General features: G+C 43.3%; 1 protein-coding gene across 2 annotated transcripts in view; it reads left to right on the forward strand.

The window, feature by feature from the left end:
- Col4a6 (collagen type IV alpha 6 chain) overlaps window positions 1-27,206 on the forward strand; it is a 330,176-nt gene extending 302,970 nt beyond the window's left edge. For both annotated transcript variants that reach the window (XM_029473623.2, XM_029473624.2), the window contains 16 exons: window positions 846-971; window positions 1,414-1,595; window positions 9,120-9,183; window positions 9,825-9,899; window positions 10,359-10,466; window positions 10,560-10,667; window positions 13,153-13,224; window positions 13,489-13,614; window positions 17,171-17,287; window positions 17,592-17,753; window positions 17,908-18,006; window positions 19,843-19,989; window positions 20,435-20,551; window positions 22,868-23,059; window positions 23,739-24,025; window positions 25,693-27,206. In XM_029473623.2, the coding sequence (XP_029329483.1) occupies window positions 846-971; window positions 1,414-1,595; window positions 9,120-9,183; window positions 9,825-9,899; window positions 10,359-10,466; window positions 10,560-10,667; window positions 13,153-13,224; window positions 13,489-13,614; window positions 17,171-17,287; window positions 17,592-17,753; window positions 17,908-18,006; window positions 19,843-19,989; window positions 20,435-20,551; window positions 22,868-23,059; window positions 23,739-24,025; window positions 25,693-25,953 (2,243 nt within the window). In that variant the 3' untranslated portion in view covers window positions 25,954-27,206. The remainder of the gene's footprint in view (window positions 1-845; window positions 972-1,413; window positions 1,596-9,119; window positions 9,184-9,824; window positions 9,900-10,358; window positions 10,467-10,559; window positions 10,668-13,152; window positions 13,225-13,488; window positions 13,615-17,170; window positions 17,288-17,591; window positions 17,754-17,907; window positions 18,007-19,842; window positions 19,990-20,434; window positions 20,552-22,867; window positions 23,060-23,738; window positions 24,026-25,692) is intronic.
- The last annotated feature ends 346 nt before the right edge of the window (window positions 27,207-27,552 follow it).

Raw genomic sequence — 27,552 nt, forward strand, 5'->3', positions numbered from 1 at the left:
CAGACAGACAGACAGACAGAAACAGAGACAGAGAGACAGAGAGATTTCAAGACAACCACTTTGTTTTTCAACATGCATTTTGCTTGTCAATGTGGTCATTCATCTGATGAATGAAACATATTAGGCAAAACTTTGGACTTCCAAATTAAGTCCTTTGAGAGCAAAAGGCTACTCACTTTAGAGTCAACAGTACATGATATGGACTATGTGAGTCATCCTTTGCCAACCGCAAAGAAAATCATAGCATAAATTGTTTTTAAGAAGGAAAAGATTTATCTTAGTTCTTGGTTTCAGAGGAGTCCATTGGTGATCAGTTGACCTTGTTGATTTTGAACCGGTGGTGGCCCAGTGCATCATGGGACAGAGCTTCCTTCATGGCAGCTGGAAAACAAAACCAAGAAGGAGATAGGAGTGAGAGTGTTACAGTCCATTCAAGAAGATACATTCAATAACTTGCCTTTCTCCCACTGAGCTCCACACATAAAAGGCCCCTCACCTCCCAATGAAGTCAGTGCCTGAGAATCAAGTCTTTACCAACCAAATCTTTGAGGAACACTCAAATTAAAATGGAGCCCTCCACAATACACTCTTTCCTTGAAAGAGAATTTAGAGTAGGGCCTAAAGTTATTGGTGACTTTGGGTCTGGAGAAAGAGAGAGCAGACTCAGAAGTGCAAAGTTAGAGGCTGGGGTGTGAAAGAGGACAAAAAGGTCTCGAAACTTGGCGAGGTGTGTGTGGGAAGAAACTATACCAAAGGTCATATTTGTGTGTAACTTTGTGCGTAAACTGTGACTTTGTGTGTAAACTGTCACTCTCCTGATTACTGCCTGATCTGCCTTCCTTCAGGAGACAGAGGGGATCCAGGGCCAGTTGGCATATCTAGTCCAAGACCTCCAATGCTAAACCTTTGGTTCAAAGGAGAAAAAGGCTCTCGAGGTTCTGCTGGATCGGATGGATTTCCTGGGCCCAGAGGTGCTGAGGCAGGGGATATTTGGGAGTGATTCTCATGCAAGGATTTATTTATAGCCATCATTGGTTTCCTTCCCAAGAAAAGCAAAGCTCAGACCCAGGAACAGCAGTATGGGAACAACAATGATGTTCAAGGAGGCTGTCTTTCTTCTTCCTAATTTTCCCTTGCTCGTTGAGACTGACTCATACTATTGTAGAACTGGAGGTTTTGGTCCATAGTCTGGTACCCCTGAAATAGCCTGGTAGATAGCAAGGTATAGATACTGATTGCCCAATACTAGAGCTGGGATGACACCAATGGAACCACTTTCCATCACCACTAACCCCAAGCCAGCCTCTGCCTTAGCTGAGAGCACATTTGGACTATGATTTTGAGCACCTGCACCTAGACAAATAGGTCTTTTCTCGCCTAGCCTTTTTCTAATAGATTTTGCTTCTTTCCCAGGTGACAAAGGAGAGCCTGGCATCCCAGGGTTACCAGGTCCACCTGGAGCTACTGGACAAACCAATACCATCAAAGGGCTCAATGGGAGGCCAGGTTCCCCTGGATCTATGGGAAGAAAGGGATTACCTGGCCTGAAGGGGTCTCTGGGGATTGCAGGTTTCCCAGGAATGCCAGGAAAAAGTGTAAGTTTATCCAGATTCTTGTCTCTTTACCATAACTGAACCTTTATAGCATGGGCACATGTCCCACGTTCCCATGCCCAACCCCTGCCCCCAAGATAACCACAAAGTGCTTGCTCTCCATGTGTATATGACACATCTTCCTACCTTTTCCCTCAGTATTCCCTCCTTTATGTCTTTGTTCCCCTTATTGATCCCATGTGGCAAAGCTTCCTGCCTACTTTGCAGTCTCCAACACACCTCTGCCTGCTCTTAAAGGCACCATCTCATCATGAGTTGCTGGGCTCCTGCTAGGTTGGCACTTTTCACTGCTCATATCAAACTGCCCCTAGTTGGTTCTTCAGAGAATCTCACTTCTTCAGTGAGGTTTCTGGGACTTAAAAATAGCCATTTAAGTCTTAATTTGCACCCCATGGCCAGCACCCCATAGCCCACATTAAGCTGGACGTATTGTAAAACTTTACAGACCGTGGAGAAGGTTGTTAAGGCAAGGTCTTGCTATGTTATCAAGGGAAACCTTGACCTCATAATACTCCTGCCTCACCTTTGCAAGTTACAGGATTAGAGAGAGGTACACACCACCACACCCAATAAGAAATAAGTGTAGGTGTCCTTTTTACCGGTTGGGACATCTTCTGGATATATGCCCAGGAGAGGTATTGCTGGATCCTCCGGTAGTACTATGTCCAATTTTCTGAGGAACCGCCAGACTGATTTCCAGAGTGGTTGTACAAGCTTGCAATCCCACCAACAATGGAGGAGTATTCCTCTTTCCCACATCCTCGCCAGCATCTGCTGTCACCTGAATTTTTGATCTTAGCCATTCTGACTGGTGTGAGGTGGAATCTCAGGGTTGTTTTGATTTGCATTTCCCTGATGATTAAGGATGTTGAACATTTTTTCAGGTGCTTCTCTGCCATTCGGTATTCCTCAGGTGAGAATTCTTTGTTCAGTTCTGAGCCCCATTTTTTAATGGGGTTATTTGACTTTCTGGAGTCCACCTTCTTGAGTTCTTTATATATATTGGATATTAGTCCCTTATCTGATTTAGGATAGGTGAAGATCCTTTCCCAATCTGTTGGTGGATTTTTTGTCTTATTGATGGTGTCTTTAGCCTTGCAGAAGCTTTGCAGTTTCATGAGGTCCCACTTGTCAATTCTCGATCTTACAGCACAAGCCATTACTGTTCTATTCAGGAATTTTTCCCCTGTGCCCATATCTTCAAGGCTTTTCCCCACTTTCTCCTCTATAAGTTTCAGTGTCTCTGGTTTTATGTGTAGTTCCTTGATCCACTTAGACTTGACCTTAGTACAAGGAGATAGGAATGGATCGATTCGCATTCTTCTACATGTTAACAACCAGTTGTGCCAGCACCATTTGTTGAAAATGCTGTCTTTCTTCCACTGGATGTTTTTAGCTCCCTTGTCGAAGATCAAGTGACCGTAGGTGTGTGGGTTCATTTCTGGGTCTTCAATTCTATTCCATTGGTCTATTTGTCTGTCACTATACCAGTACCATGCAGTTTTTATCACAATTGCTCTGTAGTAGAGCTTTAGGTCCGGCATGGTGATTCCACCAGAGGTTCTTTTATCCTTGAGAAGAGTTTTTGCTATCCTAGGTTTTTTGTTATTCCAGATGAATTTGCAGATTGCACTTTCTAATTCGTTGAAGAATTGATTTAGAATTTTGATGGGGATTGCATTGAATCTGTAGATTGCTTTTGGCAAGATAGCCATTTTTACAATGTTGATCCTGCCAATCCATGAGCATGGGAGATCTTTCCATCTTCTGAGATCTTCTATAATTTCTTTCTTCAGAGACTTGAAGTTTTTATTATACAGATCTTTCACTTCCTTAGTTAGAGTCACGCCAAGATATTTTATATTATTTGTGACTATTGAGAAGGGTGTTGTTTCCCTAATTTCTTTCTCAGCCTGTTTATTCTTTGTGTAGAGAAAGGCCATTGATTTGTTTGAGTTTTATATCCAGCTACTTCACCGAAGCTGTTTATCAGGCTTAGGAGTTCTCTGGTGGAATTTTTAGGGTCACTTATATATACTATCATATCATCTGCAAAAAGTGATATTTTGACTTCATCTTTTCCAATTTGTATCCCTTTGATCTCCTTTTGTTGTCTAATTGCTCTGGCTAGGACTTCAAGTACAATGTTGAATAGGTATGGAGAAAGTGGACAGCCTTGTCTAGTCCCTGATTTTAGAGAGATTGCTTCAAGCTTCTCACCATTTACTTTGATGTTGGCTACTGGTTTGCTGTAGATTGCTTTTATCATGTTTAGGTATGGGCCTTGAATTCCTGATCTTTCCAAGACTTTTATCATGAATGGGTGTTGGATCTTGTCAAATGCTTTTTCCGCATCTAACGAGATGACCATGTGGTTTTTGTCTTTGGGTTTGTTTATATACTGGATTACGTTGATGGATTTCCGTATATTGAACCATCCCTGCATCCCTGGGATGAAACCTACTTGGTCAGGATGGATGATTGTTTTGATGTGTTCTTGGATTCGGTTAGCAAGAACTTTATTGAGGATTTTTGCATCAATATTCATAAGGGATATTGGTCTGAAGTTTTCTATCTTTGTTGGGTCTTTTTGTGGTTTAGGTATCAGAGTAATTGTGGCTTCATAGAATGAGTTGGGTAGAGTACCTTCTGTTTCTATTTTGTGGAATAGTTTGTGAAGAACTGGGATTAGATCTTCTTTGAAGATCTGATAGAACTCTGCACTAAACCCATCTGGTCCTGGGCTTTTTTTAGTTGGGAGACTATTAATGACTGCTTCTATTTCTTTGGGGGATATAGGGCTGTTTAGATCATTAACCTGATCTTGATTCAACTTTGGTACCTGGTATCTGTCTAGGAACTTCTCCATTTCATCCAGGTTCTCCAGTTTTGTTGAGTATAGCCTTTGGTAGAAGGATCTGATGGTGTTTTGGATGTCTTCAGGATCTGTTGTTATGTCTCCTTTTTCATTTCTGAAAGGACACATGCTCCACTATGTTCATAGCAGCCCTATTTATAATAGCCAGAAGCTGGAAAGAACCCAGATGTCCCTCAACAGAGGAATGGATACAGAAATTATGGTACATTTACACAATGGAGTACTACTCAGCTATTAAAAAGAATGAATTTATGAAATTCCTAGCCAAATGGATGGACCTGGAGGGCATCATCTTGAGTGAAGTAACACAATCACAAAAGAACTCACACAATATGTATTCACTGATAAGTGGATATTAGCCCAAAACTTAGGATACCCAAGATATAAGATACAATTTGCTAAACGCATGAAACTCAAGAAGAATGAAGACCAAAGTGTGGACACTGTGCCCCTTCTTAGAATTGGGAACAAAACACCCAGGGAAGGAGTTACAGAGACAAAGTTCGTAGCTGTGATGAAAGGATGGACCATTTAGAGACTGCCGTATCCAGGGATCCATCCTATAAGCAGCTTCTAAACGCTGACACCATTGCATACACTAGCAAGATTTTGCTGAAAGGACCCAAATATAGCTGTCTCTTGTGAGACGATGCCGGGGCCTAGCAAACATAGGAGTGGATGTTCACAGTCAGCTATTGGATGTATCACAGGGCTCCCAATGGAGAAGCTAGAGAAAGTACCCAAGGAGCTAAAGGGATCTGCAACCCTATTGTTGGAACAACATGATGTACTAACCAGAACCCCGGAGCTCTTGTCTCTAGCTGCATATGTATCGAAAGATGGCCTAGTCGGCCATCACTGGAAAGATTGGCCCATTGGACTTGCAAACTTTATATGCCCCAATATAGGGGAATGCCAGGGCCAAAAGAATGGGAATGGGTGGGTAGGGAAGTGGGGGGCGCTATGGGGGACTTTTGGGATAGCATTGGAAATGTAATTGAGGAAAATATGTAATAAAAATATTAAAAATTTAAAAAAAAGAAATAAGTGTAGGGTTTTTGTTTTTACTTAGGATTAAATATATAGCCTGAAACATTCTAGGCAAGTACTCACTCTATTGTAGGCTTAGATTTTTCAAAACTTACTTTTAATAGGGGTTCTTAAATGTTTTACCCTCCCTTCTAGCCCACCACCCACCAGAGGTTGTGGAAAAGAAAAGTTATTAGGATATGGGGGAAGTGGACTTGTTTTGAAATAGTTCTTTGGAGCAAATCCAATCTGTGTTGTCAGGATATCAGCAGTTCAGTTCACACAAATCAGCAGTGGCAGCTCCATCCACTCTCAAACACCATTCACAATTCAGAAACAGCAGGTCGATCCAGAAAAAGCCGCAAGACTCTGCTGTATGCTGTTGAGAAGAAGTTCCTTGGGGCAATTTCAATATCCAATTGTCAGGATACTAGCAGTCTAGTTCAGTAGTGTCAGGATAGCAAACATGAATCAGCAATACTGGCACAATGTAGAAGAAACAGCCAGGCTACCACCAAATCAGCAGGAGTCAGCAGGAGTGACCAGAACCAGCACCAACTACAGGAGAGGTTCTCTGCAGTGCCTCTCTTAAGGAAGGGGAAGATCAGCAAAGAAGAAGACAAAAGACCAACAAAGCACTGGAAAGTTAGTTGTGCAAGCCCATCCTCACTGTTCCTTGAGTCCTATTTATACTCCCTCCAAACCTCCAATGGGTCTTGCCTCAGAAAAACACCATGTGAGTCTGTATTAGCTGACATATTCAGAAACTTCCCCTTCACTCAGCCAATCAGCCCTGAGTCCACAGAAGTGGCAAGAAGCTGCCAGAACACCACCAGAAGTTTTTTGGGTGCTTTTCTCTCTGTGGAGTCATGACAAATGATGACCAATAAACAATGAATGGTAAGGTGAACCAATATCATCCAGCATTGTCCACTGTCTGTTGGGTTATATTTCTATTCCTTCTAAATATCACATGCCCTTTCACCTGTGTGCCCCAGCAAATATCATTTGACATAACTGACTTTTCAAAGAAACCAGAAGTTTCCACTTCATTCTATCACTGAGCTATATCTTTGAGCCTAGCATTCAGAGATTTCTTGATGGTTTAATAGGAAGGTACTTGAAGTACCACAGGGGACAAGTAGCAAAGAATCAAGTCTAGACTATCTGGGCTTTTAAAAGGCAGGATAGGGGCTATAGAGATGGCTCAGTGGTTAAAAGTGCTTGCTGCTCTACCAGAAGACTTGAGTTTGGTTCTTAGCACTCACAACAACCTACAGCTCCAGGCAATCCAAAGCATTCTTGGGCCATGGGCACATGCACATGTGATACTCTCCCCTGCTCCTCCCTCCCACTCTCCCTCCCTCCCTCTTCTCCCTCTTCCTTTCCTTTTACCTTTCTCTCTCACTCTTACTCTATCTCACATACATGTAGACATACATTTTTCTCAACCACTTTAATAAGGATTCAACCTCTCCTTGAGCTCGCTACCCACCAGAGGTAGCAGAAAAGAAAAGTTATCAGGATATGAATAAGTAGACCTGTTTAGAAATAGTTCCTTGGGGGCGAGTCCCATCTTCATTGTCAGTGTATCAGCAATCCAGTCCTCTAGCAAAACACCAACATAAATGAGCAGTGGCAGTCCAGTTCATTCGGCAGTCACCACTCATAAATCAGCAGCTGCAGACCAGTTCATTCAGCAGATACCACACAAGAATCAGCAAGGGCAGTTCAATCCAGAAGCAACTGCAAGGCTCACCAACCAGCCTGAGTCCACCATGGAAGTAGCAAGAAGCCATAGGATCCTCAAGAGAAGTCCTTTGGGGAGCTTCTCTCTATGATGTCACCCCAAGTGGAGCTCAGCAATGGAATCTAAAGTGAACCAATACGTACATATCCTTAGCGAAGAATAGTGAGGTGGAGCAAAGCGAAGGAAGGTTCGAGCTCCCACTGTCTGTGGGGTCAGATTTATTATATTCCTTCTAAACATCATCCATCCTTTCACGTGCTTGCTATAGCAAAAACATCCTTTCACCTGTGTCTGCTTCAGCAAAACATCCTTTCACCTGTGTCTGCTTCAGCAAAACATCCTTTCACCTGTGTTTGCTTTAGCAAAACATCCTTTCACCTGTGTTTGCTTTAGCAAAACATCCTTTCAGCTGTGTGCCCCAATAAGACATCATTTGACGTAACTGGTTTTTCGAAGAAACCAGAAGTTTCCACTTCACACTCACGTGCAAATGAAAAGTTTAGAACATAAATCTTAAAAGGCAGAGTAAAGTAGAGTAGGTTTGACACAGATGGACTTGAATTTGAATGTCAGACACCTCCACTACTCATTTGCTCTGTGACCTTGCTTAATTAACATCACTGAGCCTTATTTTTTTCATCCGATTCTTTTTTTTTTTTTTAAGTAGACTAATAATCCAAACTTTTTTTGGACAGTAGTGAAGGTTAAGTGAGATGAGACATGCGAAGAGCATTGTGGTCAGACACATTGCATGTCCTATATAAAAAGGAGTCTGATCACTGGGCCCAGAATACCTGGAGTCCCTACAGGCAAATTCTTGTTTTTCAAAAGCATCAGTCAATCTGATAGAGAGACTAGACCTACATGGCTGAAACCTTAGCTGACGAAATCATTCTAGATTTAAGGTCCTGACATCTCACAAAGGAGGGATAGAAGTAAAGTGGGAATACGTTTGGGGAGGTGGGAGTCCCAGCATAAGCAGAGACTCACATTAGGAACATCTGTGTCTACAGCAGTGTAGTACATGAAGCCAGGCGAGAAAAATAGTGGGAGCACCCTGGGTAGTGGTCCAAAGAACACATTGACCCAGCCCATTACTCGGCCTCCTTTTCAAAGCATTACTTGAAGCACATTTTTACTGGGTACATCTCCAAATACCTCAACTCATACGAGGCATCCTGAAAACAGCTGAAAGCAGCTGACATGAACGAACACTCTCCAGATTCAGAGTGTGTCAGAAAGCTGCCAATACTGTAAATAAGGATCTATCTATCCAAATGCAGACTAGCACCTGCGTGTTTACAGCCTGCTACCTGGTAGCAGGGCGACCTTACGTTCTTTGTGGCACCTGCAGCAGAGGTCTGGCACAGCTTAGTAAAGCAAGACTGCTGCTGTTTCGATTGTTTTGTTTTCCCAGTTTTGAAACAGAGTCTCAATAGGTAATGTGAAGTTTCTGCCTTTGTCTCCTGACTGCTGAGATAATCAGCATGTATGTGCCTTCACTCCTGGCTGAAGCAATGATTGTGTGAGATGACTCTAGAGCTTTGACCAGAATACCTGCAGAGCAGATTGAGTGCCTTGCCCAGGGATCATGTTCTATGTTTCCTGTGACTTAATAATTAATGCAGCCATACATTGATTCATCAAGATGGGATATTCCCCCTGAAAATCCTAAGCGTGTATGTGGCTCAGCACCTGGCAATGTCTAGAATATACCTCCTGTCCTGCCTAACACAGTGTATAACCAGCATCTCCTAGGCAATGGCTAGGGATTGGGGGAGAGGAGGAGGAAGAGCAAGAGCATCTCTGAGCTCTAGGCAGAAATAATAGTTTCCATATTGCTTTCAAGGGTTCACAGGGGCTCGCTGGGACTTCTGGCCTCCTGGGAGCAACTGGTATCCCAGGTTTAAAAGGTAAGGAACATTTTGTCTTCTGATGTGTTTGCCTAGACCAAGGTGATGTTCTACCAATCCACAACTCAGGAGTAGGGGGAGCTGTGTTAAGGGAGAAAATGAATTTTGTTTGTATTTCCCGTTTGGCTAAACACACTCTGCACTCCTTGTTCTTCAAAGACATTGCAAACAACAGTGTCACATGCCAAAATCTCTTCCCCGGGCTTTCATGGACAATAAACAAACAAACAAACAAACAAATCAACATTCCATTCGCTTTGTATTTTGATACACCAAAACAGCAACATAGAACTTCAACTCAAAACACCTCTTCCCCTGATGAGCACAGCCCCATAGGCAGGACCAATTCTCTTGTTTAAATGAATCACCATTCCATTCTTGTAGTATTTCAGGGCCCACTTACCATCTTCTCACATGTGCTGGGCCATGTTTCCAGTACAGGGGTGCTGTGTATAAATCATCTCATTCTAGTAGCTTGTTAGCACCCCATTTCCTTTTACCCAGTGGATGCTTTTGTCAAGAAGCCCCTCTGACTGTTTTGAATCTGAATTGAGGGGGAAAATATATTGAAAAGACTGGGTGAAAAAAATGAATAATTGTTTCTTCTGACCATTTGAAATAAATATTTTTTATACCTGCAGGAGATCAAGGCCAAACACTTGGCATTTCTGGAAGCCCAGGACCCAAGGGACAGCCTGGAGAATTAGGTTTTAAAGGTAGGGCTAGTACATTTTTGTCCATATCTCACAAATGCTTCAGAACTGAAGACTAGAGTGACTTTTGGGGATCATTCCCAAGTTCTTTAGCTTCCATCCAGTGGATACCTATAGTTTTCCCAAGCAAACTGATTTACACCACTGATACGTACCTTTGGCATGGTGTACCAACTACCTCAAACTTCATTTACCTATTTTCCTCTAATGTTTACCGCAAAAATATTTCAGCCCATCATTTTTTATTCTAGAAGGAAGCCAGAAACTGTCTACTCACTTCTCAGATGGGTAACACCTTCCAAATATGAAAACAACTGCCATAAATCTTTTCCCGAGTTTCTTCACTGAATCAAGTCCCCTGAACATCTCAAAATGTTTTTACCTTCCAACTTATGTTTTCCCGTGGAGGAGTGCAATTCCAGAAATAGAGATTAATCATTCAGCAATTGATTGATCTTCTAGGTGTCAAAGGAAAAGATGGACTAGTTGGTGATAGAGGTTACCCAGGAAACAAAGGTGATGGTGGAAAAGTTGGAATTACTGGAGATCCTGGCTTCCCTGGCTCCCCAGGTACCATGCTACTTGAAAACTTTATTTTGAAGAAGTTAGGATTCACTTCAAGCCATACCGTATTCTAAATGTCCACCTTGGTTTCACACTTAGGACTTCAAGGGATTTCAGGTATGAATGGAGACCCAGGCCTCCCAGGTTCCTCTGGCCATCTGGGGTCAATTGGCCGCCCTGGACCCTCAGGCTTAATAGGACCTAAAGGTATGTGTGTTTGCTAGCAAGGAGTGGGAGAAGTGTCTTTCCCCCAATAACAGGGGGCAACTCCTCCATCTTAGAATGTAGCAGCTAGGCCTAAGCCAGGTAAAATGGGGTGTTATATGAGGATTAATTAGAAAGACAGGTGTAGAATGAGCTAGAGAGATGGCTCAGGGGTTAAGAGCACTTTTTCTTTGCAGAGAATCTGAGTTGGATTCCTAGCACCCACATGGTGACTCGTAACCATCTATAACTCCAGTTCTAGGTGATCCAGTTCCTTCTTCTAAGGCACCAGGCATTTGTATAGTACACAGATATACTTGTAGAAAAAATTCTCATACACAAAATTAAATAAATATCAAAAATTAATTGAAAAGCCAGAGAAGAAGAAAGGTGAACAATTATAAATCAGAATAGAAGAATGTCATACGCCTAGCAGTGGTGGCCCATGCCTTTAATCCCAGAACTTGGGAGGTAGAGGCAGGTGGATTTCTGAGTTTGAGGCCAGCCTGGTCTACAGAATGGTTCCAGGACAGCCATGGCTATACAGAGAAACTGTGTCTTGAAAACAAAAAAACAAAACAAAACAACAACAAAGATGAAGAAGAATGTCAGATCCACGAAGAAAAGAATTAACAAGAAAAATATTAGTTACCCATTACTAAAATGAAATCCCTGTGGTTGATTACTTAGAAAGAAAATAAATTTATCTTATAATTTTTGAGGCTCTAAATCCAAACAGCTATGGTGCTGGCTTTATGGAGGAATAGCCCCTAAGAATGTCACCTCATGGGGATGCCATCTATGTCACCCCACCCCACCTCATGGGGGATGGCATCATCACATATTATGAGAGAGAGAGAGAGAGAGAGAGAGAGAGAGAGAGAGAGAGAGAGAAGGAAATCACAACTCAACAGAAAGCCAACGTGAGGGGTAGGGTGAGTCATACTCTTCTGTAGCAATTCATGATTTTGAGAGCTCAGGGTCCACGAGAATTACCTTATTACCTTATTCCTTCTCTGTGGAAAATCCCAGTGACCAAAGTCACTTTCACTAAGCCTCTCTTGTTAAAGATCCCACCACCTCGTAATATCATCAAAATGGGAACTTTGGGGACCACATAAAACCACAGCCAAGTGTGATGGTTAATATTGTCAACTTGATCAGATCTAGACAAGCTTTGGCGATACCTTTTAAGAGAAAATACGGATTAGGTTAGCCTTTGGATATGCCTGTTAGGAATTACCTAGATTGGGTTGAGTTAGGTAGAAGCACCTTAACTTTGGCCATTCAATTGGTAGTGGTCAGAGACTGAATAAAATAGGAGAAAGTGATCTGAGAACCACCATTCAATGCCATCTGCTTCATGATTATGGATGCAACATAACCCCCTGCCTCCTCAAGTTGCTGCTGCCACATTTTCCTTGATACGATAGATAGTCCCCTCAAACTACAAGACAACTACTATAAGACTTTCCTTTTTTAAGCTGTTTATAAAGTATCTGATCATGGAAATGAGAAATGTAACTATGATATGAAGCCATAGCAGAAAGTTATTACTCTGGCGTATGTTGTCTTTCTCTGCTTTAATGGTAGAACCAGTTTCGGGGAGAAGACAACTCAAGGGCCTGGCATTGCTACTCCTACATTCTATTAAAAATACCTACTGTAGGCAGCAGGAGCAAGGATGTGTTTCAATTGGTAGAGTGCTTGTCCAGCATATACAAGGACCCCCTATGTTCACTTCCTAGCACTACAGAAAGCAAGAGTTATGACACATCTGTAATCTCTGCACTCTGGATGTAGATGAAGGAAGATGAGAAGTTCAAGGTCACACTCACCTACGTTGAGAGTTATAGGTATCCCGGGATTTACAAGACTCTATCTCAAACAAACAAACAAACAAACAACATCATCAACAACAAAAACCAAGAAAAGCAGGAAGGCGTATTTATTTGGTCTTGTGATTTTAGAGGTTTTAGTCCACAGTCATCCCTTGGCTTCATTGTGCCTGGACCTGTGATCAGGATAGGGAGTGTATTGTAGAGCTGAGCTTCTCACTGCCTGGCGATCAAGCAGTAAAAGGCAATACCAGAAAAAAACAATACCCCCTTTCATGACATGGCCCCAATTAACTACTTCCTCCAATTGCACCCCACTTTGTAAGTTCTTCTACCACTCAAGAACTCACTAACTAATATTTTAAGTCAAAATTGAATTAATACATTTCTAAAGTCAGGATCATTGTAATTGAATAACTTTCTAAAGGATCTAGAGAATAAACCTTCAATATTTGGTCTTTTGGGAGATATTTCAGGTCCAAACCTTATCAGCTAATTAACTGCCATCTTACTCTAAAAGGCACAGTAGCCTTTATAAGAATCATGAGAATCCAAGGTTGCAGGGTGTATGTTAGAAATTGGCTATTCTAGAGAGCATCGAGTAATGTCTCAATAAAGATAGAGCCATTTCCGATGTTTTCTCTCCTTAGGATTCCCTGGAGCTCCTGGTTTACATGGACTGAATGGACTTCCAGGCACCAAAGGCACCCATGGCACTCCAGGTAAGAAAGGCCCTGAAGGTCAAGGTCAAGGTTAAGGGCATAAAGCTCTTCGAGAACTGGGAGGAGTTGGCCATGTGTTCTTGACTGTAGTACACCCCATATCCTGGGAGTTAGATCTCCTCACTTGTCTTCAGTTAGAGAAGGAAAGAAGATGTTTCACCTTTCTGTAGGAATGAGCTCTTCTTCTAGACCACAGGAAGGTCAACTAGGCCCAGGGGCTGTCTCCCTCTGAGCTCTGTCCCCTCCCTCTGCATTTCTTCCTAGGAACCAGTATTACTGGTGTTCCTGGGCCGGCTGGCCTGCCTGGTCCCAAAGGGGAAAGGGGAGTGCCAGGAATTGCCATCGGAGATCCAGGGAAACAAGGCTCAAGGGGACAAAAAGGTGACCAAGGTAAGTAAGCCCAAATCAGGACTTGCAGAAACTGAATGAGGCCTTGGCAGTGGATCAGAGTTTGGGATTGTTTTGGAGCCAAATGGTTCATAGGGTAGACTTGTGCTTGTCTAAGAACCCTTAACAATAACTGTGAAGAAAATGATGATGAATACCAAGTGCCCCCCCTAGCCTCCAGTTCCCCCTGGCTCTTTCCAATTCATCTCTGGACCACTTTTTCAGACTTGGGCAAAGCCAAGATGAATGCTTCTAAGGAGCAGAGTTACTCCATTTAGTAAGATCTTAGCTCCAATTTCCTTCGTGATCCATGAGGATGCTAGAATCCACCTGGCAGAAGAAACCCAAGACCGAGAGAACGTGGATCTCCTGAGGCCAAGCCTACAGGCTGCACTCAACCAGGATAGGTTGTGTTTTCATTAACCAAAGTCCACCCTGAACTCAGCTTCCCAAACTGCTTGAAGTTTTCCTGGGTGTCCCATTCTAGCTAGAACTTCTCTAAAATCATGAAACCATTCTTTAGCTTCCTTGGCAGTGTTCTGGAGACTCACCTGTCTCCCACTATATATAAAGCAAAACATGAATGCAGTCAGTCAGGACTAAAGCATATTCCAGTTCTCCCTCTCATTGAGCTGTATGTCCCCAAGCAATGAACTTACACACCTGTCTCTCAATGCCAATTGGACTTAGTTTTTTTTTTCTTTCTGTAAAAATGGATATAACAGAACTGTCTCACAGATATTTCTGAGGACTCTGTGAACAGTACGGTAATATGAGTTTGCTGAGCATATCTCAGTGCCCAGCAGATGCCCCAGAAACACTGGGCACCATGCTATTACATGCCAGTTGGGAAGTAGTAACTGCAGTATATTTGGAGCCTGAGGTCTCATCACACTTTCTGTTTACATAGTGTGTGTATCCCAGGAACCAGGGTCATACATTCATTCATTTCCTGCTGCAATTTGATTTGGGGCATCTGTTGTTTCTGTGTTTAATCCTTCCTTTGGTCTGGGCAAACATGTTCTTTTGGGGAATCTAGAGAAAGGCTCAAAGGACGGTCTGAGCCTGCAAAGCAACTGTGGCTTCTTTCCCAGGACACAGAGAAGAGGGAACCAGACGGAAGCATATGGCATTTCTCCTTCTGTTTGTAAATCTTGACTGTGAATTTCTGGTTATCAAATTATTCACTTACTTTAGCTGACATAAAATTATAATTACAATTACAGTAAACAGCACACATCAAGATGGATATATTATAGAAACATAATGATGAGGGGCAGCAAGTCACAAGGGAATACTCTTGGTGTGGTTCCCTCATTAGATGTTCAAAATAAGCAAAACAACCAACATATTGTCTAGGGATGCCAATATTCATGAAGAAATTATGACAAGAAGGAAAGAAGTGAACATAGAATTAGGAAATGGTTCTCTGAGAGGAGGGGGTGGAATCTATAGAGACTACACACATAATTACCAAGATAATGCCATCTTCGTTTTTCTTTAGTGGGACAATGAAGTACAGATGTGTTCATCATACTTAGATTATTCTTTACTGAAGCAATTTGTTAAAAAAAAAATACAGCATGTATTGTGCCCACCAGAGGAAACGGTCTGTGATTTGGTAGTGGAAGTAAAACAGCCTGAGCCTGAGAACACTCCGTTCCCTGTGCTCACAATACCTTTCACTAAATGATTTGCAATTATATTGTTGTTTTCATACTTGCATTAAATCTTTAGAGCCTACATTTATGTATTTAAAGTTTCTCGGGGTTTGGCATTGGAAGGAGCTAGCAAAATGGTTATTTGGCATTTGCAGCTCCTTATTTAGAACATTTTAGTTTTAATAAAAAAAAAAAACATACAAGCAAGGACTCACAATATGGCTCAGTGGATAAAGATACCTAAATTATAAGCCTGACAACCTGAGTTCCACTGCTGGAACCAAAGTAAAGGGTGATGGAGAGACCCAACTCTACAGAGTGACCATCTGGACTCCACTCATGCACTGTGGCACACACACACACACACACACACACACACACACTAGTGATAAGTTTTTAAAGACATGAGATTTTGGCACTATTTTAGTTCAGTATATTTATTTATAAAATCAAGAATTAGATAAAGAGCATGCATGTCTTTTAAAAATTGACATGGAGGACTCTATGATTCTGTGAGCAGCTCCATTATATGGTGTTATATGGTATTTTACTTATTGGTTTTGCATAATTCTAGGTGATATAAATACATACATTTTCTATATGCACATATACACATATAAACCTCTGTTTCGGGGGAAAAGCGTGCAAAACATATCTTTCTTTCAGTTCCTTACCTCAGTGAAAAAGAAAAGTACTTCAGAGACTCGTCACGACACAGCGGACAACACATGTAGCTTTTTTGTGCTTGTTTTGTTTTCCCTAAAGTTAGCAAGAGTGTTTTCTCAAAATCAACGTTTTCATCTCTAGTTTCCCTTGTGATTCAAAATATCAATGAGCTATTTTTAAACACCTGCGTTGGCTAATCTACCATCTTTTGACACATTTACAAGGTTGTCCCAGCTTTTAAAAGATGGATATAAGAAGGAAAATTGGGTAACAACATTTTTGGATTTTTCCTCTCACACACAAAAAGGAATCTCAACCAATGGGTTTTTATCAGACAGATTCCACTGAACTTTCTTATTGGACTCTCCATCAGAATATGCCAGTTAACACATTTGTTCCATACTTAGCATACAGCAGGAACTTTCACTTGTGTATAGATAGTTTTGACGTTTCCCCTTCTTATCATATGTTTTTAGCATACATTAAATAAATATCTCGTCATTTGGTGTAAGTTTTTGTTTTTTTAACATATAGTAGAATTGTTTACACAAACAAAAAACATGTAAAGTAATATGGAAGCCTAAGCAAGGAACATAACTATATACTTTGGCCAAAGGGTGACAGGTATCTAGTACAATGAAATATGATCAACATGCAACTAAGCAGTAATTCCACTAAGTCACCTACAAAAGACTGGTTGTTGTTGTTGCTGCTGCTGCCGCTGCTGTTTGCCTAGATGTGCCAGAAGAGAGCAGGGAATCTTAGGGCACACATGAGCATCCATAATCTTTTTGCTGTCTCCGTTCTGGATGATCTGGTCTCAGTCATACATAACTTTGGGGCAGCATCAGACAGAACTGGCAGTTAGGGAAGCTTGATGAACCAGTGTGTATACTAACAACACTTTGAAACTTAAATTCCAGCTGCTCAACCAAGCTTTCTTTCTGATCTGGAGGAAAAACAGCCTAAAAGATTTCCATCCCCGGTGAAATTGGGGAGCTAGAAATTTCCACAGCTCGGTCTCAGTAAAATGAAGCTCCAGCTGGAAAGAAAGAAGCTGAGCCTGATTTACTGTTGTCAGCTTGCTGGGAAGTTCGGATGAATGGAAGACGGCCCTCTACTGGTGTCTTCTGCTCTTGCAGCTATTTCATGGCTTCCGTTTTTCTGAATGCATTTGGCCATTTCCAGGACGTGGGAAGCCCACCGAGCCCTATTTTATTTATTCTTTGCAGGTTCCCCAGGTCTTCAAGGTCCTGCTGGTACCCCTGGAGCCCCAGGCATCTCCTTGCCCTCAGTCATAGCAGGACAGCCTGGTGACCCTGGGCGGCCAGGCCTAGATGGAGAACGAGGTAAAAATAAGAAACCCCAAACACATCTGGCCACCTTACTTTAATGTGGGCAGACATGCTGTATATAACGCAGCCCTTTCCCTATTGCTGGAAATACATGGATCTGCTTGGCCTCAATTTATTCCCTCTCATCAAGATTTGAGAGACTGGAACTGGCTGTATTTTTGCTGAAGTGTTTTGCAAAGTGTGGGCATGTGCGCTTCAGGGACCTGTACTAGGAGTGGGCTTTGGCTACCTAACTCCCTAGGCCTTCAGCAGCTTCCTATCTCTTTGCACTTCCTTACTTCTCCCATCTTATCCCTAGGCCGCCCAGGCCCTCCAGGTCCTCCAGGTCCCCCTGGGCCATCCTCAGATCAAGGCGATCCTGGAGACTCTGGCTTCCCTGGAATTCCAGGCCTTCAAGGGTTCAAGGGAAACCAAGGACTTCCAGGTTTCTCTGGCCTCTCTGGAGAGCTAGGGCTAAAAGGTAAGTCTGTTCTACCAGCTTCCAGACCCATCAGTCACCACTGAACAGTCCAGTCGCCCTGAAGAGGCTCACGATGGATGGTGCTTTTCCTGACTGGTCCCCCTCTGTCACCATCATGCCAACACCTCACATGTTTTCCTTTGGTCCTTACCAGGCATGAGAGGGGAACCTGGCCTCATGGGGACTCCTGGCAAGATCGGGCAACCAGGAGACCCAGGATTTCCTGGGATGAAGGGGAAGGCGGGACCAAGAGGTGAGTGCAGGGCCAAGCCTGAGCCTCAGAGGGAAGGGGTACAGCATGAAGTTGAGGTTCTTTTGGAAGCCATGTTGTCCACCATACCACAAAACTAACTAGGGCATCATGCTCCCAAGCCCAGGAGGTAGTCTCCCTCCTTTGGAGATACCACCATGCCAATCTACTGCCAGAACTGAAGGTCCCTACGGGTCCACTACCATTGGTACCTGACCTCCCTCTGTATTATTTCTGCATTGCACCTAGACCACTAAGCTCATTTTCTAAGTTCAGAAAAGAAACAAAATTCTTTCTATCCTCAAGCCAAATGCCAACTATTCAGTCTATCAGCCACCCCAGAGGGCTCTGTCTCCTAGCATGCCTTGTATCTGCTCACTTTCTATCAGCTCTGATGCTCCCTTGAGGTCTATGCCATCAGCAGTTCTCCTGTAGCACCCTTCCTCCCCCAACAACAATTATTTGTCACATAAAGTCGCCGGTAAAAAGCAAACCATTCTATTCATGGCATAGAAAGGAACGATGGCCCACAAAATCCTGTGTGACACCTTCCTCTTTATCTCATGCCAGCTCATGTCCCTTTTACTGTCCATTGGCATCTGAAATATTGTCCCAATTATCCTTTCTGCCCTCCTCCCCTTCCTACTAGTTCCCTTTCCCCTAATTAGTTCCTCCTCTGTTTTTATGTCACATGTGCAGTTCTTCAATTGTATCCATTTGCTTGTACATGGCGTGCTTCACTTTTCATCCTGACTGAAGAAAGTTCCTTCATGTATATGTGTCCTATTTCTTTTGTCCATTCATCTGTTAATGGACATTTAGGTTGTTCCCAAACCTTGGTTATTGTGAATACTACAGGGATAAACAAATGTGTAGGTATCTCTGTGGTATGCTGACTTGGAGTCCTACTGGGAATGGTACAGCTGGATCATATGGAAATTCTAGTTTTAGGTTTTCTAAGGGGTCCTAATATTGATTTCCATGATGCCTGCACTAGTTTACCTTCCTGTCAATACTGTATATGTTTTCTGATGCTTGCTTGCCCTTCAATCTTTAAATGTCTAGCTCCCCCTGATACTTCTGATGTTTGAATAGCTTCAGTGTAACCGTCATTGGTTATAAGAAGCCACTGGTAGCTCTGAAGCAGACCCCTCTACCCAAACCACCCCCTGCTCCCTCCCATTGTCACTACAGCACTTATTTCCTCCCCAGTACTTATAAGATTTGAACAACGGGGTTAACGGTATTTGCCAAATGGTGCTTTGTTCATCTTCATCACTAGGCCTCAGTCTCTATAAAGGTCTATCACTGCTCTTGTTTCTCATCTCCCAGAATCTTGGCAGATAGTAAGGACCCAAGAATTACTTGATTAATGAACTAGTAAACAAGCTATTCTACTTGTAAAGTGGCTGACTTGGGTGGGTCTCTTAGACTGGGATGCCAACTGCACCTCTGGAGTTGACTACATCGCTACAGTATCTTTGGTAGTGCATTCGGACCAGTGTGTAAGTTATAACTGCTTCATCCCTGACCCAAAACTCAGCTTACTAGAGTTGCAGCAGAGATTTCCTAACTGCTTTCCACCTAGTGAATTCTATACTGGGATATGGGGAGCCACAATAAGTATGACTTGCTCCCTGCCTTGCCTACAGGGACTAAGAAGAAGATGGGGAAAGGAGGTTCTATCAAGGGTTGTGTATTCTATACTGGAGGCCTCAAGTGGGAATTGTGAGCACAAAAAAACAAGAAAATAGTTGGCAACTGCCAGGCAGAGAGAAGGCTGCCTTTGTTACTCCTCTTCTCCAGCCTGACAGGTGCTGTTTCACTACCTATCTTCAGGCTTTTCCGGCCCACAGGGAGCTCCAGGACACGCACCAATTGCTGAAGCTATGCAGGTTCCTCCAGGATCTTTGGGTCAGCCAGGCATTGATGGTATCCCAGGCCTCATAGGAGACCCTGGGACTCAAGGCTCTGTGGGTCTGCAAGGTAAGAATGGCACCAGAGAACAGGTACTCACTGGGAAGCTGAAAGGCCTTGGTTGAGAGACTGAAGCTACTGGCTTGACACAGGTCTGAGAAAGTGCCTTCATCAAACATTTCCCAAGCTACTTCCCGAAGCTCCCAAACTCTTTGCCAGGGAAGGAAAAAGCTAGAAAGCCAGTGGGGCAGTGGTTATACTTGTCTTCAGAGAAAATATGAGTCTCTCCCCTAGACAGCTTGCCGTTTCTAAAGTTTTGTTTGGAGCTAGAGGAGACGTGAGTGACAAAGGAGTCACTACAAGGTAGTGTAGAAAGCAAAAGGCTGGGGACAGGAAATATGGTTTCCAAGTCTTAGCTTTGCCCCAATAGGAGTAAGTTGTTATTCTCCCTGCGACTTCACATGAGCCTTCCATATTGAGTGCTCCTCTACCTTGTGCATTTTCTCTCTTACAGGTTCCAAAGGCCTACCTGGCATCCCTGGGAAGGATGGCCCCAGTGGGCTCCCAGGCCCATCTGGAATCCTTGGTGATCCTGGTCTCCCTGGACTACAAGGACCTCCAGGATTTGAAGGTCAGGCTAACAAAACTTGGACACTTAGTCAACCATGTGGTAAATTTGTCACTATGAGGTGGCTCACAGGCTGAGTTCTTGTCTCTCTTTATGTTCTATTACTATGAAGAGACGCCATGACCAAGACAACTCTATGAAAGAAAGCATACCAGGATTGGAGTATTGCTGTGACAGGCATGATCATGCTTTTGTTGAAGGAATATAAAAGACATTGTGACTTTGGACTAGAAAAGTGATTGGATACATTAAGTAGGGTGTAATGAGCCATAATAACAGGAACAGGGAAGATAGTATTAAGGGCAATTTGGACTTTAGGGGCCTGGCTGAAGAAGTTCCAGGGGGAAATAATATTAGTAAGTAGGCTAGATACCATTCTTGTGATATTTGGCAAAGACTGTGGCTGCTTTTTGCCCTTCCCATAAAAATCTGCCTGAAACTAAACCGAAGAGTTTTGGATTAATGAGGTTCGCAGAGGAAATTTCAAGATAGCCTAGTACTGACTGTGCTGTGTGGGTTTGATAGCGCTTATATAGATCCACAATGAAAAGGAGCAGGGGAAGCAAGGGAAAAAAACAAAATTTACAGTTTGAGGAGAAAAGGAGTACTAGTAAATGTTTTGTTGGAGCCAATTCTAGTGCTCAAGAAGATAAAAAAAAATTTTTTTAATCCTGCTGCTAAATGAAATAAAGGGAGTAACATCAGGGCAAGACCCCACTTCTGGCACAATCTTATGTCTTTCTCACTGTTCTATTCCTGTGAAGAGACACCATGACAAAGGCAACTCTGACTAAAAGAAATAATTTAATTGGGGGCTTTCTTGCAGTTACAGAGGTTTAGTCCATTATCATCCTGAATGGAACATGGCAGTAGATAGGTAGGCACTGGAGCAGTAGCTGAGAGAGATACGTCCTGATCCATAGGAAGACAGATATACATACACACACACATACATACATACACATACACATACACACACACACACACCCGAGAGAGAGAGAGAGAGAGAGAGAGAGAGAGAGAGAGAGAGAGAGAGAGAGGTCTTTTGAAACCTCCCAGTGACACACTTCCTCCAATAAGGCCATACTTCCTAATCCTTCTCAAATAGTGACATTCCTGGTGACTAAGTGTCTTAGTTAGGGTTTTCCTGCTGTGAACAGACACCATGACCACAGCAACTCCTGTAAGGACAACATTTAATTGGGACTGGCTTACAGGTTCAGGGGTTTAGTCCAACATTGTCTAGGCAAGAGCATGGAGGCATCCAGGCAGGCATGGTGCAGGAGGAGCTGAGAGTTCTACATCTTCATCTGAAGGCTCCTAGCATAATACTGGTTTCCAGGCAGCTAGGATGAGGGTCTTAAAGCTCATACCCAACAGGGCCACACCTCCTAATAGTACCACACCCTGAGCTGAGCACATACAAACCATCACATTAAGCATTTGGCTATATGAACCTATCACAGTCTTTCTTATTCAAACCATCACATTGTTCTTCTCTTCACACTGCACAGGCTCCAGCTTATGATGAGAAGTCCTGTATGATTCAGGAAGGCAACAAACTTCTCCACATCCTTGTCTGGGCTCTCCTCCAGCTATCTATCTATCTATCTATCTATCTATCTATCTATCTATCTATCTATCTATCTATCTATGAATCTATCTATCTATCTATCTATCTATCTATCTATCTATCCCAGTATCTTGCTGCAAGCCCAGTTTGCCCTCAAAGTCACTATGTAAGCCAAGTTGGCTTCAAACTCTTGATTTTCTGCCTTTGCTTCTCATGGCTTTCTGTCCTGTCCTGACATGGATGAAAAAATACAACAAATTACTTGTCCTTGGTATAGAATTCTTCTAAAGCTCAGTAGTAAAATGTTGAAGTACAGTGGTCATATCCACCATGGACAAGAGAGGCAGATGCAACTTTGCCCTTCTAATGCTAATGTTACTTATAATGCTTCTGATTCAGCAGCTAGTTATGTCCTGTGAGAGATGCCAAGGGTATGGATGAGAAGGATTCCACTCCGTTTACTCTTAGAACCAAAGACCGGGAGGCTGAAGAAGGGGAATGGATAGTGTACTCTTTTAAAATGGGAAATATTTAGCTGGGCACATACATGACTTGGAGTTGTAACTCCATTAGCTTCTAGCTGGGGCAGCTCAGAACCTCATTTTCCTCAACTGTAGAACAGGGGGTATTAGGATCAAGTGTTTGAACACATGCATATGATGTGCCTTACAAATGTTTAGGATCAATGAGTGGCTAGTGTTATTATCATCTGAAGCATGCTGACTTTTATGTCCTTTTCTTCTCAGGAGCTCCAGGAAATCAGGGCCCCATTGGGCAGCCTGGGATGCCTGGGCACAGTGTCAGAGTGGGCTACACACTAGTAAAACACAGTCAGTCAGAACAGGTGCCACTATGCCCCACTGGGATGAGCCGGCTCTGGGTGGGTTACAGCTTGCTCTTCGTGGAGGGGCAGGAGAAAGCCCATAACCAGGATCTGGGTAAGTACAGCTAGTCCTTGCTCCCTGACCCTACGAGGATTGAGAACTGACCACTTTTCTTCTCACAGCCCTTTCGACCCATAGTTATGAAATAGGCCACAGCTCTGGGGTCAATTGGATTTTGATTCAAATGCTGATCCTACTGCTTCAAAGCCACAGGCCCTGGGTAAATTATTCAACCTCTCCAAGCTTTCATCCTCCCTCAATGGGACTAAGCCATTTCTACTATCTGTCACATAGAGTGCTGGAAGGAATTCATGAATCACCCAATGTAAAATATATTTAAGCCTCCATTAAGTATTAGTGATTAGTAATAACAATAGTAACATGACCTGCAAGGGCAGTGATGATTGCCCAAGGATTAATTGCGTTAGCAGCAGGTGTGCTAACTCTTAGATGTGAATTCCGTCTACTAAATGTCGGTTTTACAAAGCAGATTAATTAGGGAGTGATTCTTCACTTTATCAAAAGATTCTCATCATTATTCAACTCCCCTGGTAACTTTATGATAAAATTTGATCCTCAGACTCCAGCACCTACCAAAGTCATAGGACTGTAAGAGCACTGTACTCTCCGAGCAAGCATTTAGAAGGAAATTCACATCTTCGGCTACTCCAGGCCTTGTGCCTCTGCCCTTTAGCCAGCACTTAGCTGATTCTTGTCCATCTTCTCTTCCCAGGATTTGCTGGCTCCTGCCTGCCCCGATTCAGCACCATGCCCTTCATATACTGCAACATCAATGAAGTGTGCCACTATGCCAGACGCAATGATAAATCCTACTGGCTTTCCACTACTGCCCCCATTCCCATGATGCCTGTGGGCCAGACCCAGATTCCCCAGTATATCAGCCGCTGCTCTGTATGTGAGGCACCCTCACAAGCCATTGCTGTACACAGTCAGGACATCACCGTCCCACAGTGCCCTCTGGGCTGGCACAGCCTCTGGATCGGATACTCCTTCCTCATGGTGAGGCCTTGAACCATTCTGTCCCTCAATGAGATATAGAGAGTAGGGGTGAAGAGCTCAGGAAAGGACCCTCCCTTTGATCCTAGGCTCAAGGGGACAAAGGATAGAAAATAGTTTAACAGGAAGAGAGATGAAGATGGGAATTACAATTTTGTGGTTTGCGGGGTAGAAGGGGCTTTAGATAGCAATTTGAACCTGATTTTCTGGACTGAGAACCTGTATGTGTCACAAGTCAAGGCCCTACTCTATATGTCCTTCAGTTTTCTCACTATGAAGGGAAGACTAGAACTGTAATCTGAACAGATACTAAGAGAAATACTGTCCTCAACAGAGGCCAGCATGTAATTGTACTGATCAGGCTGAGAAGAATATTTACCACCTTGCAGTCTGCCCTCCCAGATCTGTCTAGCTTCTACTATTTCTTTTTGATATCTCTTCTTAAAGATTGGCGAGGAGGCATGCTGCATTTGTATGGCCTTGTGAGCCCTTCGTTGCTTCTCCAATTTTTGTGGTGTAAAGGTGTGCTGTGTGTCTAGCTAGGAAAGAGAACATCAGTAGTACCGAGGAGATGGTCTCATACCTATCTGGGGAGGTTTTTTTTTTTTTTTTTTTTCAAATGAAATCAGGAGTAAGACTAAGGCAACTCCCAGGAAAACTACAGTGTAAAGCTCACTGAAGTCCCCTGGTTGGGCAGAGCTTCTCACTGAATCGCCAAAGACTCTGGTACAACAGCTCCCACCCAAAACTGACATGTTTTCATAAGCCAGAGCCATCAGCAAAGTATCACTCTCTGAAAGTTAAGCAAACTGACAGCCTGCTAGCCACTTGCTGATGCAGATGTGCATAAAGCCTCTTCTTGGCCTCCTGTGCTTCCAGCTAATCTGAAGGGAGATGGCTGGAGTATAGACAAGAGGTCTGGGGGGGTCTAGTGACTAGAGACTGCCAGAGCAACTGTGGCCTAGAAACTGAACTCCAAGTAATCCCTCTGAAGTGAGGCCTGAGACATTTTAGGTCAAATACACCCCAGCCTTCCTTTGTCAGGTAACAACTATTGTGTGTCACTCTAGAGGGTATGGCACAGGTTGAAAATAGAAATAGAAATAGTTCTAGTAGAGGCAGTTTTAAGGATGAGAACTATAGGGGACATGCTGTTACAAGAAAGAGCACTGGGGACTACTGTACTCTTTTCCCTCTTAGAAGACAGTGCCCAGCAATGGGCTTAAAGCTTTGTTAATTCCACAACCTAAATCCAACATTGTTCCGGTGTATATGTCTGAGGACCAAGAAGATGGATCCCTAGGAAAAGGCATTTAACACACACACACACATACACACACACTCACACACACACACACACACACACACACACACCTGTGGAAATGGGGAGATAAAGGTAAACCTCACACAGCTGTGAAGTCCGAGGGAAACATTGGTTGGAATGTGATCACTGATCACGCAAGTCCCAAAGGAGCTGCTTAGAGAGGATGGTCAGTACTTGCCTCCGAAGCCCAGGTTCATCAGGCAGGCTAGAAACTGAGTGATCTGGACCCCAGAGGGGTCCAGAGTTCTAGAATGGTGCACATATGCAGTCCTGTAGAAACAGGCCATGGAGCATCTCTATGTTGACTTCTGGCAGAGCTCACACAGGCCCCTCCCTTCTGTTTCAGCACACTGCTGCTGGGGCTGAGGGTGGAGGCCAGTCCCTAGTCTCCCCTGGCTCCTGTCTTGAGGACTTCCGGGCCACTCCTTTCATCGAGTGCAGCGGCGCCCGTGGTACATGCCACTACTTTGCCAACAAGTACAGTTTCTGGCTGACAACGGTGGAGGAGAGAGGGCAGTTTCGGGAAGAGCCCGTGTCTGAGACGCTGAAAACTGGGCAGCTTCACACCAGGGTGAGCCGCTGCCAGGTGTGTATGAAAACCCTGTAGGGTACTGCCGGTCATCCAGCCCACCTCACAACACTCACCTCAACAGTCTGAGAAAGGAAGGCCTGAGCCCATCTGCCTGTCAAGTTGTACATCAATGCCTCGTTTGGACTGGACTACTGGACAATGGTCATCCCAACCCTCAGACCCAACAGATGAGCCCACTGTGCTAGGATTTGCTCTCCTGTTTCCATCCATCTGGTGCTAACATTCCATTTAGATATGTGTGTGATTACTCATGGCTACCTTAGGAAGGTGTGCTAAGCTGTCATTTGTAAAGATGGCTAGAGCTCTCTTCAAGACGTCATCACACATCATTTGAATCAAACTAGAACTCAGGATTTCCACCCTAAAAATACGTTTCTGGCTGAATATGATAGATAATTCAAGTCTGCCTAGGGCTAGCCCTCCCTACTGAAGGCAGCCTATTATATTTAGACAGGCAGTAGTATTGGAATGAGAAACCAGCCGATAGCCAGAACTGAGCTGTGATTCCTTCCAGAGTTTTGTTAAGCCCATGCCCCATCTCAAGTAGGAAAGGCTGAAAGGCCAGCATTTGGTCCTAGACAAATCACTGTCCCCTGGTCCACATCTAGAGAGATAAGACAAGTTGGCCCAGTCCAAAGTGGAACAAAGAATTCGATAAGTGTGATCAAGCTTGTCACAGAAAAACATGAGAATCACTTCTCTTTCTTCTTGGCCTAGGGCAGAAGGAGAAATACATATAGAGGTAGCAGTTTTGCTTCTGAGTCCAGGAACCAAAAGGTAAATCTCATGTCCCCATTCCCAGAAGTCCCTAGTTATTCCAAATGCCACTCAGATTTATGCAGGGTGACAAACTGAAGCTGCAGTGTGTTGGCTCCTTACATGCTGAGGCTCTTAGAGGTGTTCTGATAAAATGGCCATCCAAACACCCTCCCACAGGTAGCCTTTTAAACTATTTGACAGGTTTTTTTTTTAATTTCATAAAAATCTAGCACACACCAATGTTAGCAGACCTGAGGCACAGTCTGAGCTGGCCATGAAGTATACTGCCTTCTGTTTGAAGCAGTTCATTTTAATTACCAGTTGCGGAGAACACAATCAGTTCCACTGACATGAAGCGCTCCCTTGCAGGTGATTGGCTTCCTTGAGCACTATGTAAACCATGCCCATGCAGGCAAAGCATAACAAGTACATTCTGAGCTGTTGTTATCACCTCCTTAGATAAGTAACAAATGGTGTCAGCTTTGTACATAGCAAATAAAATTAATGAAATGCGAACATTCGGCTTTTCGAGATTCTTTGAAAGACTTTCCTAATATCCTTTCTCACTACACTTTGTGACAAAACATTGAGACAGGGGAAATGAGAAAATGATTTCGTCAAAGGGCAGAAGGAATCTTCTCCTGGTCAACAAACCCACATGTTTCACAATCAGCACACAACTCCTTTTATCTCTTTCACATGCTAGAGTTCAAGAAAGGAGTTTGCATCCTTCCCTGGCCTCAGGATCATTTACCAAGAAGTTAAAAGTAGGGGAACAGTAAAATCAGTAGAATGAAATCTTCTGACTAGAGAGGTGGCTCAGCAGTTAAGATTCCTACACAATCAGGAAGACTG

Source organism: Mus caroli, unplaced genomic scaffold (assembly GCF_978045245.1).
Source record: "Mus caroli unplaced genomic scaffold, Mus_caroli_1 scaffold_5, whole genome shotgun sequence".
In the NCBI taxonomy this organism is placed as follows: domain Eukaryota; kingdom Metazoa; phylum Chordata; class Mammalia; order Rodentia; family Muridae; genus Mus; species Mus caroli.